The sequence below is a fragment of the Pecten maximus genome, chromosome 18, assembly GCF_902652985.1.
Source record: "Pecten maximus chromosome 18, xPecMax1.1, whole genome shotgun sequence".
Taxonomy (NCBI): Eukaryota; Metazoa; Mollusca; class Bivalvia; order Pectinida; family Pectinidae; genus Pecten; species Pecten maximus.
In genome coordinates, this window is record NC_047032.1 from 32,761,883 (window position 1) to 32,776,372 (window position 14,490).

Consider the following 14,490-nt stretch of genomic DNA (forward strand, 5'->3'; position numbering starts at 1 on the left):
TGACTACCTGTATGGACGTCATATCACCAGTCTGTTTTATATACACTGACTACCTGTATGGACGTCACATCACCAGTCTGTTTTATATACACTGACTACCTGTATGGACGTCACATCACCAGTCTGTTTTATATACCCTGACTACCTGTATGGACGTCACATCACCAGAGTCTGTTTATATACCCTGACTACCTGTATGGACGTCACATCACCAGAGACTGTTTTATATACCCTGACTACCTGTATCGACGTCACATCACCAGAGTCTGTTTTATATACCCTGATTACCTGTATAGACGTCACATCACCAGTCTGTTTTATATACCCCGACTACCTGTATGGACGTCACATCACCAGTCTGTTTTATATACACTGACTACCTGTATGGACGTCACATCACCAGTCTGTTTTATATACACTGACTACCTATATGGACGTCACATCACCAGTCTGTTTTATATACCCTGACTACCTGTATGGACGTCACATCACCAGAGTCTGTTTTATATACCCTGACTACCTGTATCGACGTCACATCACCAGTCTGTTTTATATACCCTGACTACCTGTATGGACGTCACATCACCAGCCTGTTTTATATACCCTGACTACCTGTATGGACGTCACATCACCAGTCTGTTTTATATACCCCGACTACCTGTATGGACGTCACATCACCAGTCTGTTTCATATACCCTGACTACCTGTATGGACGTCATATCACCAGTCTGTTTTATATACACTGACTACCTGTATGGACGTCACATCACCAGTCTGTTTTATATACACTGACTACCTGTATGGACGTCACATCACCAGTCTGTTTTATATACCCTGACTACCTGTATGGACGTCACATCACCAGAGTCTGTTTTATATACCCTGACTACCTGTATGGACGTCACATCACCAGAGTCTGTTTTATATACCCTGACTACCTGTATGGACGTCACATCACCAGAGTCTGTTTTATATACACTGACTACCTGTATGGACGTCACATCACCAGAGTCTGTTTATATACCCTGACTACCTGTATGGACGTCACATCACCAGAGTCTGTTTTATATACCCTGACTACATGTATGGACGTCACATCACCAGTTTTTTTTTATATACCCTGACTACCTGTATGGACGTCACATCACCAGTCTGTTTTATATACCCTGACTACCTGTATGGACGTCACATCACCAGAGTCTGTTTTATATACCCCGACTACCTGTATGGACGTCACATCACCAGTCTGTTTTATATACCCCGACTACCTGTATGGACGCCATATCACCAGTCTGTTTTATATACCCTGGCTACCTGTATAGACGCCATATCACCAGAGTTTGCCTTTTTTTGATGTAGCCTCACCAAAGATAGTTTGATCTAGGGTTCCCGATCCAAATCGCTCAAAAACATAGGTTAGCGTATATGATTTTATGCGTCTTATTGAGGAACAGTTGAACGATCAGATGTACGGCATATAATTGTATATTTATTGTATATCACAGTAAGTAAGAGGTATACACAGGATGTATCTCATAACTTTGATGACGGATCTGTCTTAGTCTTTTTGAAGTTGCCATGTCTGCCTACTCCTTTCGCAAATGACGTTGCTCCTGTTAAAATAAAATATATATACATCCGTTGATAATTTCTCATCTGATTAAACACCTTTCACATTGTTATCATATGTGAAATATGTATGCTCTTAGTATTTATGTAATCTAGTTATAAGGATATTTAATAAACAGCCTCGGTACAGGATATGATTATACAGTAAACCAACTTATTTCCGCGTGCGATTAATTTTCGCGCGTTCCCGGGCGACTTAAATTCCAGAGAAATAGCTTCAAAAACAGGCACTGTAGGCCATTTATTAATGTAAATCGCAAAATAAAAACTGCTAAAAAAACGCCGTTAGGTATAAAAATGCGAAAATAAGTTGGTTTACGGTTATTCAATTATTTTTATCGCACATAATTGTTGTGTTAGATTTAAAAACAAAAAACAAAACAACAACAAAACCAAACTCAAAAAAGGGGCAATACAAACAATTGATATTTCCAATTCTTCATTTTGATAGAGTAACCTTGTGTGCACATCAGAAAGACTACATGACAAACGTCACTTTATCGTAAATGTTGGACGGGGGGGAAATCTACAGGTAAGACATGATTTTTGATTTCTTTGATATCAGACACATCCATTTAGTTAAAGGTTAATTAATATAACTATTCAATCATTATAAAACATGGTTTGGTTAAGTTTATTGTTTAACATCCTATCAACAGCTACGGTCATTCAAGGACCACCTTCCGTGCGTGCGAAATAAATGTACATATGTACATGCGTGTGGTGAGTGGCGTGTGGTGAGTGCGCACGTGTGTTTTTGCAGGCTGTGGTATGTCTGTGTTAAGTCTCCTTGTGATAGTCCAGAACTTTTGCCGATGTATATTGCTACATCGCTGAAGCATTCAGCCGAAGACAACAGCAGGACACCCCACCTGTCACATTATACTGACAACAGGCAAACCACTAGTCCCACTCCCAAAATACTGAGCGCTAAGCAGGAGTAGCAACTACCATTTTTAAAGACCGAGGAGATAAAAAAAATACAGAACGGTAGGTCTAGCATTATTATTCTGATAATTAACGTCAAGAACAACCATGATTTACAGTATTTATTCTGTATGAATATAGATAATTCTATTTTGTAAGCATGATTCGCATTTTTGACATTAAAGTAACTTGATTGTTTCTTTGAAAAAACCAGAGTAAATTGTTGGTACAATTGTATTTTCTATTCATCAACTTAAAAATTGAACACAGTCATTAATTGATATTACAACCCTTTATGGCTGTACAGGATAAATACGTCAATAGAGCTAGGTTCTATTTGAGGTTTACCTGGAATGCTCTCCTCCTAAACAAAGACAAATACGTCAATATAGCCAGGTTTTATGTGAGGTTTACCTGGAATACTCTCCTCCTGAACGACTTTGATACCATTAGAGAACTCGTGTGCGAGGGCCGCCTCCAAACCGTCGGCAGTGTACATGTTGTGGAGGGCAGAGGACCGGTCCGTCCTCATACATCCCTGTGGAAACTGGGCAATGTCTTCTGCAAGGCTGATAGCTGCTTCCAGAGCTGTGGTGAAAACATCTTTATCTATAACTGTAATACATTGTACCTCCTTTAACATGTATTTATCATTGTTACACGAGGATAATATATAACGGTATATCCTGCTAATATTATTGTTATACAAGGATGTTTTTAAATGGTATCTCCTGCTAATATTATTGCTATACAAGGATGATATTAAACGGTATATCCTGCTAATGTTATCATTGTTATACAAGGATGATATTAAACGGTATATCCTGCTAATGTTATCATTGTTATACACGGATGATATCAAACGGTATATCCTGCTAATGTTATCATTGTTATACACGGATGATATCAAACGGTATATCCTGCTAATGTTATCATTGTTATACAAGGATGATATTAAACGGTATATCCTGCTAATGTTATCATTGTTATACAAGGATGATATTAAACGGTATATCCTGCTAATGTTATCATTGTTATACACGGATGATATCAAACGGTATATCCTACTAATGTTATCATTGTTATACAAGGATGTTTTTAAACGGTATATCCTGCTAATGTTATCATTGTTATACAAGGATGATATTAAACGGTATATCCTGCTAATGTTATCATTGTTATACAAGGATGATATTAAACGGTATATCCTGCTAATGTTATCATTGTTATACACGGATGATATCAAACAGTATATCCTGCTAATGTTATCATTGTTATACACGGATGATATCAAACGGTATATCCTGCTAATGTTATCATTGTTATACATGTACACGGATGATATCAAACGGTATATCCTGCTAATGTTATCATTGTTATACAAGGATGATATTAAACGGTATATCCTGCTAATGTTATCATTGTTATACACGGATGATATCAAACGGTATATCCTGCTAATGTTATCATTGTTATACAAGGATGATATTAAACGGTATATCCTGCTAATGTTATCATTGTTATACAAGGATGATATTAAACGGTATACCCTGCTAATGTTATCATTGTTAGACACGGATGATATCAAACGGTATATCCTGCTAATGTTATCATTGTTATACAAGGATGATATCAAACGGTATATCCTACTAATGTTATCATTGTTATACATGTACACGGATAATATCAAACGGTATATCCTACTAATGTTATCATTGTTATACAAGGATGATATCAAACGGTATATCCTACTAATGTTATCATTGTTATACAAGGATGATATTAAACGGTATATCCTGCTAATGTTATCATTGTTATACAAGGATGATATCAAACGGTATATCCTACTAATGTTATCATTGTTATACAAGGATGTTTTTAAACGGTATATCCTACTAATGTTATCATTGTTATACACGGATGATATTAAACGGTATATCCTGCTAATGTTATCATTGTTATTCAAGGATGATATTAAACAGTATATCCTGCTAATGTTATCATTGTTATACACGGATGATATTAAACGGTATATCCTGCTAATGTTATCATTGTTATACAAGGATGATATTAAACGGTATATCCTGCTAATGTTATCATTGTTATACACGGATGATATCAAACGGTATATCCTGCTAATATTATTGTTATTCAAGGATGATATTAAACGGTATATCCTGCTAATGTTATCATTGTTATACACGGATGATATTAAACGGTATATCCTGCTAATGTTATCATTGTTATACAAGGATGATATTAAACGGTATATCCTGCTAATGTTATCATTGTTATACAAGGATGATATTAAACGGTATATCCTGCTAATGTTATCATTGTTATACACGGATGATATTAAACGGTATATCCTGCTAATGTTATCATTGTTATACAAGGATGATATCAAACGGTATATCCTGCTAATGTTATCATTGTTATACACGGATGATATTAAACGGTATATCCTGCTAATGTTATCATTGTTATTCAAGGATGATATTAAACGGTATATCCTGCTAATGTTATCATTGTTATACAAGGATGATATTAAACGGTATATCCTGCTAATGTTATCATTGTTATACACGGATGATATCAAACGGTATATCCTGCTAATATTATCATTGTAACATAAGGATAAAATAAAACGAAATATCCTGCTGCTACATATATGTGTAATAGTATTGTTAGAAAATGATGATATAAAATCATACCTCCTGGTGATTCACCTGTCCCTGTAGGTACAACCCTGTTGTAATTTACCTGTTCATGTAGGTACAACCTCGTTGTAATTTACCTGTCCCTGTAGTTAAAACCCTGTTGTAATTTACCTGTCCCTGTAGTTAAGACCCTGTTGTAATTTACCTGTCCCTGTAGTTAAGACCCTGTTGTAATTTACCTGTCCCTGTAGTTAAGACCCTGTTGTAATTTACCTGTCCCTGTAGTTAAGACCCTGTTGTAATTTACCTGTCCCTGTAGGTATAACCCTGTTGTAATTTACCTGTTCCTGTAGGTACAACCCTGTTGTAATTTACCTGTTCCTGTAGGTACAACCCTGTTGTAATTTACCTGTTCCTGTATGTATGACCCTGTTGTGATTTACCTGTCCCTGTAGGTACAACTCTGTTGGCCAATCCTATAGTGAGGGCCTCTTGTGCCTCCACTGGTCGTCCGGTCAGTATGAGGTCCAGTGCTCGAGACAACCCAATCAGGTGAGGAAGGCGAACAGTCCCACCGTCAATCAGAGGTACACCTGTAATAAGATTAACATATAGTAAATAGTAAATAGACACACCTGTAATTAGATTAACATAGTAAATAGACACACCTGTAATTAGACTAACATAGTAAATAGTAAATAGACACACCTGTAATTAGATTAATATATGTAACTGTATACATCCAGAGACCTACGGGAAACATCAGCAATATCACCTGTATGGAGCAATCAAGCTACTAAACATACCAAATCGGCGACAGAAGACACCCATTACAGCTGACTGGTCTACCACTCGGAGGTCACACATGAGGGCAAGCTCTAGTCCTCCAGCCACGGCATACCCAGATATAGCGGCAATGACCGGCTTAGTCAGCCTCAGTCGTGTCGGACCCTACAACATACCCAGATATAGCAGCAATGACCGGCTTAGTCAGCCCCAGTCGTGTCGGACCCTACAACATACCCAGAAATAGCAGCAATGACCGGCTTAGTCAGCCTCAGTCGCGTCGGACCCAACAACATACCCAGATATAGAGGAAATGACCGGCTTAGTCAGCCGCAGTCGTGTCGGACCCTACAACATACCCAGATATAGCAGCAATGACCGGCTTAGTCAGCCTCAGCCGTGTCGGACCCTACAACATACCCAGATATAGCAGCAATGACCGGCTTAGTCAGCCTCAGTCGCGTCGGACCCAACAACATACCCAGATATAGAGGAAATGACCGGCTTAGTCAGCCTCAGTCGTGTCGGACCCTACAACATACCCAGATATAGCAGCAATGACCGGCTTAGTCAGCCTCAGCCGTGTCGGACCATACAACATACCCAGATATAGCAGCAATGACCGGCTTAGTCAGCCTCAGCCGTGTCGGACCCTACAACATACCCAGATATAGCAGCAATGACCGGCTTAGTCAGCCTCAGTCGTGTCGGACCCTACAACATACCCAGATATAGCAGCAATGACCGGCTTAGTCAGCCTCAGTCGTGTCGGACCCTACAACATACCCAGATATAGAGGAAATGACCGGCTTAGTCAGCCTCAACCGTGTCGGACCCTACAACATACCCAGATATAGAGGCAATGACCGGCTTAGTCAGTCACCATCGTGTCGGACCCTACAACATACCCAGATATAGCGGCAATGACCGGCTTAGTCAGCCTCAGTCGTGTCGGACCCTACAACATACCCAGATATAGAGGCAATGACAGGCTTAGTCAGCCTCAGTCGTGTCGGACCCTACAACATACCCAGATATAGAGGCAATGACCGGCTTAGTCAGCCTCAGTCGTGTCGGACCCTACAACATACCCAGATATAGCAGCAATGACCGGCTAAGTCAGCCTCAGTCGTGTCGGACCCTACAACATACCCAAATATAGCAGCAATGACCGGCTTAGTCAACCTCAGTCGTGTCGGACCCTACAACATACCCAAATATAGCAGCAATGACCGCCTTAGTCAGCCTCAGTCGTGTCGGACCCTACAACATACCCAGATATAGCGGCAATGACCGGCTTAGTCAGCCTCAGTCGTGTCGGACCCTACAACATACCCAGATATAGAGGAAATGACCCTACAACATACCCAGATATAGAGGCAATGACCGGCTTAGTCAGCCTCAGTCATGTCGGACCCTACAACATAACCAGATATAGCAGCAATGACCGCCTTAGTCAGCCTCAGTCGTGTCGGACCCTACAACATACCCAGATATAGCAGCAATGACCGGCTAAGTCAGTCACAGCCGTGTCGGACCATACAACATACCCAGATATAGAGGAAATGACCGGCTTAGTCATCCTCAGTCGTGTCGGACCCTACAACATACCAACATATATCAGATCTGACCGGCTTAGTCATCCTCAGTCGTGTCGGACCCTACAACATACCAACATATATCAGATCTGACCGGCTTAGTCAGTCACAGTCGTGTTGGGCCCTACAACATACCAACATATATCAGATCTGACCGGCTTAGTCAGCCTCAGTCCTGTAGGACCTACAACATACATTTACCAACATATATCAACAATGGTCGAATTTTACCATGGATCCGATGTTTGACACTGAAGAGAGAAAAACACCAAAGAAGACAATTTGTAAGATGGTATAAACTACTCACCATGGGTCCGACGTCCGATACATCTGGTGGTTCAATTCCTGTACCGTCAGATGTAGACAAGGCCTTCAGGTCATAGCCAGCACAGAAATGTCCACCTAGGACAACATTGATAGAGACAACATTGATACGGACAACATTGAATGGGACAACATTGATACGGACAACATTGATAGGGACAACATTGATAGGGACAACATTGATAGGGACAACATTGATAGAGACAACATTGATAGGGACAACATTGATACGGACAACATTGATAGGGACAACATTGATACGGACAACATTGATAGGGTCATATACATGGTTATATCATAGAAATGTCTAGGACAACATTGATAGGGACAACATTGATAGGGTCATATACATGGTTATATCACAGAGATGCCCATCAAGGACAACATTGATAGGGTCAACATTGATAGGGACAACATTGATAGGGTCATATACATGGTTATATCATAGAAATGTGATTTAAAAGTTTGATTTGGATACAAAAATAACTGTATAGTTAGATATCATAATATCTTTTGAATCGCCTCTTTATCCTGAAATTAGCGATGTATCCCCATCTTCGTCACGAGGCCCTCGCGAGGCCGTCGCGAGTGGGTAATACATGGTGTTGGTCCTAGTAGAAGCATGGCTGTCATAGCATTTATTTATTTATTTTTATTTAACGGTTTTACGTCCGCTATAACGCCATTTAGGCCTTTCAGCTGACGATGTCATAGCACGCTACGGCCCGTTTCATTAATGCTTTAGTATGTGGAGTGGGAGGGCAGGAGAACCAAGAGAAAACCCATTTGGTCACATGATCCCAAGATCCCAATATGATATATTCTACGGCAGACGGCAGGAGTAGAGATAGCCGACGCTTCAGCCACCTGTTAAGTGGAAGGTTGAGTTGTAGATGGCAAAGATTTAAATTCTGCCATCCACCTTTTCACTGTAGCATATGAAGGGACATCTTTACCTAGTGTTGCTACCATATCATTATGATATCCTTAGGTATTTAACCTTTTTTGATGGAAATATTGGATCATTGCTCTTTCACCGATTTTGTCCATTTAGCAAATGTCGCTTGTCTTGTTTACTTTAGAGTACTACCTCGTCGACATAAACTAGCCAAATGAGACCAGTCCTTGAGTGCACGGCCCTTTAAAGTCACAGAATAGTAGGACTTAAAAGAACATCATTGAGTACCTCCTTCAATACGAGGCTCACAGCATATCAATCATCCCTCGTACACTCGCACTCAGTTATGCAAGAGCACACGAATATGTATACCGGATGTGTTCGCTAAGAGACAGTCGAAGTCATCCTATTTATTACATATGTGATCTATATAATATGGATATTAATTTCAATTTTATGTATTCTTTCAGGGCAGCACATTGGTACAAGTCATAGAATTACTCCGTGTACAAATCTTATGTGTCGCATGTCGGGGCATCGGATCATTACAATATAAAAACGGACTGTTATTTTCTAGTACAGGAAATGTCAATTTGTGTTTTTGTTACGTAGTGGAGAGAAGACTTGTCATTATCACCGGGCCTAGCGTCCTTTATTAATGGCCTGAGGACGAGTACGGAGAGAAGACACGTCATTATTACCGGGCCTAGCGTCCTTTATTACGGCCCGAGGACGAGTACGGAGAGAAGACACGTCATTATTACCGGGCCTAGCGTCCTTTATTACGGCCTGAGGACGAGTACGGAGAGAAGACTTGTCATTATTACCGGGCCTAGCGTCCTTTATTACGGCCTGAGGACGAGTACGGAGAGAAGACTTGTCATTATTACCGGGCCTAGCGTCCTTTATTACGGCCCGAGGACGAGTACGGAGAGAAGACACGTCATTATTACCGGGCCTAGCGTCCTTTATTACGGCCTGAGGACGAGTACGGAGAGAAGACTTGTCATTATTACCGGGCCTAGCGTCCTTTATTACGGTCTGAGGACGAGTACGGAGAGAAGACTTGTCATTATTACCGGGCCTAGCGTCCTTTATTACGGTCTGAGGACGAGTACGGAGAGAAGACTTGTCATTATTACCGGGCCTAGCGTCCTATATTACGGCCTGAGGACGAGTACGGAGAAAAGACTTGTCGTTATTACCGGGCCTAGCGTACTTTATTACGGTCTGAGGACGAGTACGGAGAGAAGACTTGTCATTATTACCGGGCCTAGCGTCCTTTATTACGGCCTGAGGACGGAGAGAAGACTTGTCATTATTACCCGGCCTAACGTCCTTTATTACGGTCTGAGGACGAGTACGGAGAGAAGACTTGTTAATATTACCGGGCCTAGCGTCCTTTATTACGGCCTGAGGACGAGTACGGAGAGAAGACTTGTCATTATTACCGGGCCTAGCGTCCTATATTACGGTCTGAGGACGAGTACGGAGAGAAGACTTGTCAATATTACCGGGCCTAACGTCCTTTATTACGGCCCGAGGACGAGTACGGAGAGAAGACACGTCATTATTACCGGGCCTAGCGTCCTTTATTACGGCCTGAGGACGAGTACGGAGAGAAGACTTGTCATTATTACCGGGCCTAGCGTCCTTTATTACGGTCTGAGGACGAGTACGGAGAGAAGACTTGTCATTATTACCGGGCCTAGCGTCCTTTATTACGGTCTGAGGACGAGTACGGAGAGAAGACACGTCATTATTACCGGGCCTAGCGTCCTATATTACGGCCTGAGGACGAGTACGGAGAAAAGACTTGTCGTTATTACCGGGCCTAGCGTCCTTTATTACGGTCTGAGGACGAGTACGGAGAGAAGACTTGTCATTATTACCGGGCCTAGCGTCCTTTATTACGGTCTGAGGACGAGTACGGAGAGAAGACTTGTCATTATTACCGGGCCTAGCGTCCTTTATTACGGCCTGAGGACGGAGAGAAGACTTGTCATTATTACCCGGCCTAACGTCCTTTATTACGGTCTGAGGACGAGTACGGAGAGAAGACTTGTCATTATTACCGGGCCTAGCGTCCTTTATTACGGCCTGAGGACGAGTACGGAGAGAAGACTTGTTAATATTACCGGGCCTAGCGTCCTTTATTACGGCCTGAGGACGAGTACGGAGAGAAGACTTGTCATTATTACCGGGCCTAGCGTCCTTTATTACGGCCTGAGGACGAGTACGGAGAGAAGACCTGTCATTATTACCGGGCCTAGCGTCCTTTATTACGGCCTGAGGACGAGTACGGAGAGAAGACACGTCATTATTACCGGGCCTAGCGTCCTTTATTACGGCCTGCGGACGAGTACGGAGAGAAGACTTGTCATTATTACCGGGCCTAGCGTCCTTTATTACGGCCTGAGGACGAGTACGGAGAGAAGACTTGTCATTATTACCGGGCCTAGCGTCCTTTATTACGGCCTGAGGACGAGTACGGAGAAAAGACTTGTCATTATTACCGGGCCTAGCGTCCTTTATTACGGCGTGAGGACGAGTACGGAGAGAAGACTTGTCATTATTACCGGGTCTAGCGTCCTTTATTACGGTCTGAGGACGAGTACGGAGAGAAGACTTGTCATTATTACCGGGCCTAGCGTCCTTTATTACGGCCTGAGGACGAGTACGGAGAGAAGACTTGTCATTATTACCGGGCCTAGCGTCCTTTATTACGGCCTGAGGACGAGTACGGAGAGAAGACTTGTCATTATTACCGGGCCTAGCGTCCTTTATTACGGCCCGAGGACGAGTACGGAGAGAAGACTTGTCATTATTACCGGGCCTAGCGTCCTTTATTACGGCCTGAGGACGAGTACGGAGAGAAGACTTGTCATTATTACCGGGCCTAGCGTCCTTTATTACGGCCTGACGACGAGTACGGAGAGAAGACTTGTCAATATTACCGGGCCTAGCGTCCTTTATTAATGGCCTGAGGACGAGTACGGAGAGAAGACTTGTCATTATTACCGGGCCTAGCGTCCTTTATTACGGCCTGAGGACGAGTACGGAGAGAAGACTTGTCATTATTACCGGGCCTAGCGTCCTTTATTACGGCCTGAGGACGAGTACGGAGAGAAGACTTGTCAATATTACCGGGCCTAGCGTCCTTTATTACGGTCTGAGGACGAGTACGGAGAGAAGACTTGTCATTATTACCGGGCCTAGCGTCCTTTATTACGGCCTGAGGACGAGTACGGAGAGAAGACTTGTCATTATTACCGGGCCTAGCGTCCTTTATTACGGCATGAGGACGAGTACGGAGAGAAGACTTGTCATTATTACCGGGCCTAGCGTCCTTTATTACGGCATGGGGACGAGTACGGAGAGAAGACTTGTCATTATTACCGGGCCTAGCGTCCTTGATTACGGCCTGAGGACGAGTACGGAGAGAAGACTTGTCATTATTACCGGGCCTAGCGTCCTTTATTACGGCCTGACGACGAGTACGGAGAGAAGACTTGTCATTATTACCGGGCCTAGCGTCCTTTATTACGGTCTGAGGACGAGTACGGAGAGAAGACTTGTCATTATTACCGGGCCTAGCGTCCTTTATTACGGCCTGAGGACGAGTACGGAGAGAAGACTTGTCATTATTACCGGGCCTAGCGTCCTTTATTACGGCCTGAGGACGAGTACGGAGAGAAGACTTGTCATTATTACCGGGCCTAGCGTCCTTTATTACGACCTGAGGACGAGTACGGAGAGAAGACTTGTCATTATTACCGGGCCTAGCGTCCTTTATCACGGCCTGAGGACGAGTACGGAGAGAAGACTTGTCATTATTACCGGGTCCTAGCGTCCTTTATTACGGCCTGAGGACGAGTACGGAGAGAAGACTTGTCATTATTACCGGGCCCAGCGTCCTTTATTACGGCCTGAGGACGCGTACGGGAAGAGGACGTTAATATCTTATCAATGTAGAGTCCTTACTGCCATAGCGAACGCACCCCCTTATCCTTTATCTGGATGTCACTGATACTTATTATTAGAGAACACATACACAATTAAATACCATGACAAAATAATACATTAGATAATATATATATAAAAAAAAATGGCAACATTTTAATTTATTGTTTCTTTACCTGCGCCATGCAGTACAGCCACATTAGACTCGTCGTCTTCGTTAAATTCGCGGAAGGCTGTGTACAGAGCCTTAGCAGTAGGAGGATCCACAGCATTTCTCACCTCTGGCCGAACAATCTCGATCAAACAAACATGTTTGTCTCTCAAAACCTCCACTCTCACAGTATTACTGACTACAAAGTAATAATCATAATCTTAAAAGGATATACAATTGTACACGAATATCAGAATGTCACATGGGGTTACTAAAAGTTTAATATTATATTCGATATTTTCACAAGCCTCTCCTTGAGAGATCACTCCAACGTTAGAAGGTTGCATGCTGAGAAATTTATGACAGGTGTCTTAATTAGTCACAGTCGTCACCATAACGTAACGTCAGATAATAAATTGGCCGACAAGCGACTTCTTGTGCTTTTAGTGGACGAGTTCAATAAATTCCATATTCCTAACGTTTTCAAAATAAGACCGGCTAATTTCAACTCAAATGTTTTCTCTCGCAGCAATAATCATATTTCGTCAATTATTTAATACATCACAATAATGTTACAGTCAAACTTCGATGTTTCGAAGTTCAAGGGACTAACAGAAAAACTTCGAAACAGCGGGACTTCGAATTATTCAAGGTTGACAATAGATCGATGTTTCTTGATAATGACCATAGCTGTTAATGTTGTTACAAAATTCAAGACCGTTGTCGAAATGTGCCACTTATAGTGTACACTGCGGTTAATAAAGTTTGGTGATTTGAGATTAAAACTTATTTTGTCATGTTTTTTTAGTTGCTGTTGACATCACGGCGAATGGTGCAGTCGCAGCTAGTCCCTTACACTTCTCCCATACCGTGGTCTGGTGGTATTCGATTGTTAGAGTAATGATACAGTGGACAGAGAGTAGAGAAAACATAAGTTTTGAACTGTTTGGACAACTATATATAACTCTGATAAAAAAAAAAGACACAGATAAAATTGCACATGGCCATGGACATTGACTGTATATGTATGACAGTTCTGGCCTCTGTTCTGACTCTTACAGTTAATAGTATCTGTCTTTGGTTCCAATGTCCTACAATCATATGATTAACACAGGGGCTCGGGTTCGGGATTTTTACTAACATACATTGTACATTATCTACATGTACATGCGTTAACAACAGCATTTTGAATTCAGTATTCATATACATTCTGCTACCTTCTAAAAATCGCTATGTTACTCAAAATCCCGAAACCGAGCCCCTGTGATGATTACCTATATCAGAAGCAAATCGGTGAGATATTTTAGACATTGATGAACTTATGTACCCAGCCAACCGTGCTCGCAACATAACGTACACCGGCCAGGACAGCAAAGCGAAAGTAGAAATAAAGGTAAAACTAATATAGAAAACGGTATATAACAATACCGGATATTTAAGTTAAGTTTTTAAAATTATATATCGATTCAGAAATAATGTGTTTTGTATATGTGTCAATGAAATATTTAAGATATTTAAAAACATATTCATTAACGTTCAATACTTTGTTATATT

At 41.7% G+C, this 14,490-nt stretch overlaps 1 protein-coding gene across 1 annotated transcript; it reads right to left on the minus strand.

Moving 5' to 3' along the window:
• Positions 1–1,469: 1,469 nt before the first annotated feature.
• On the minus strand, positions 1,470–14,322 carry LOC117317081 (methylthioacryloyl-CoA hydratase-like). Its single transcript, XM_033871868.1, has 7 exons — positions 14,211–14,322; positions 12,962–13,135; positions 7,908–8,002; positions 6,023–6,167; positions 5,660–5,809; positions 2,971–3,144; positions 1,470–1,613 (listed from the first exon to the last, which is right to left on the minus strand). Exons 1-7 carry the CDS (start codon positions 14,284–14,286, stop codon positions 1,534–1,536), a joined length of 894 nt encoding a protein of 297 aa, XP_033727759.1. The 5' UTR covers positions 14,287–14,322; the 3' UTR covers positions 1,470–1,533.
• Between the last annotated feature and the right edge of the window lie 168 nt (positions 14,323–14,490).

Coding starts and splice junctions, on each gene's coding strand:
- LOC117317081 (XM_033871868.1), bottom strand. CDS start 14,286: ATGTTGCGAGCACGGTTGGCTGGGTACATAAGTTCATCAATGTCTAAA. Junction 6,168..7,907: donor TATCGGACGTCGGACCCATG/GTGAGTAGTTTA, acceptor GGTATGTTGTAG/GGTCCGACACGACTGAGGCT. Junction 3,145..5,659: donor AGTTGTACCTACAGGGACAG/GTAAATCACAAC, acceptor TTTTCACCACAG/CTCTGGAAGCAGCTATCAGC.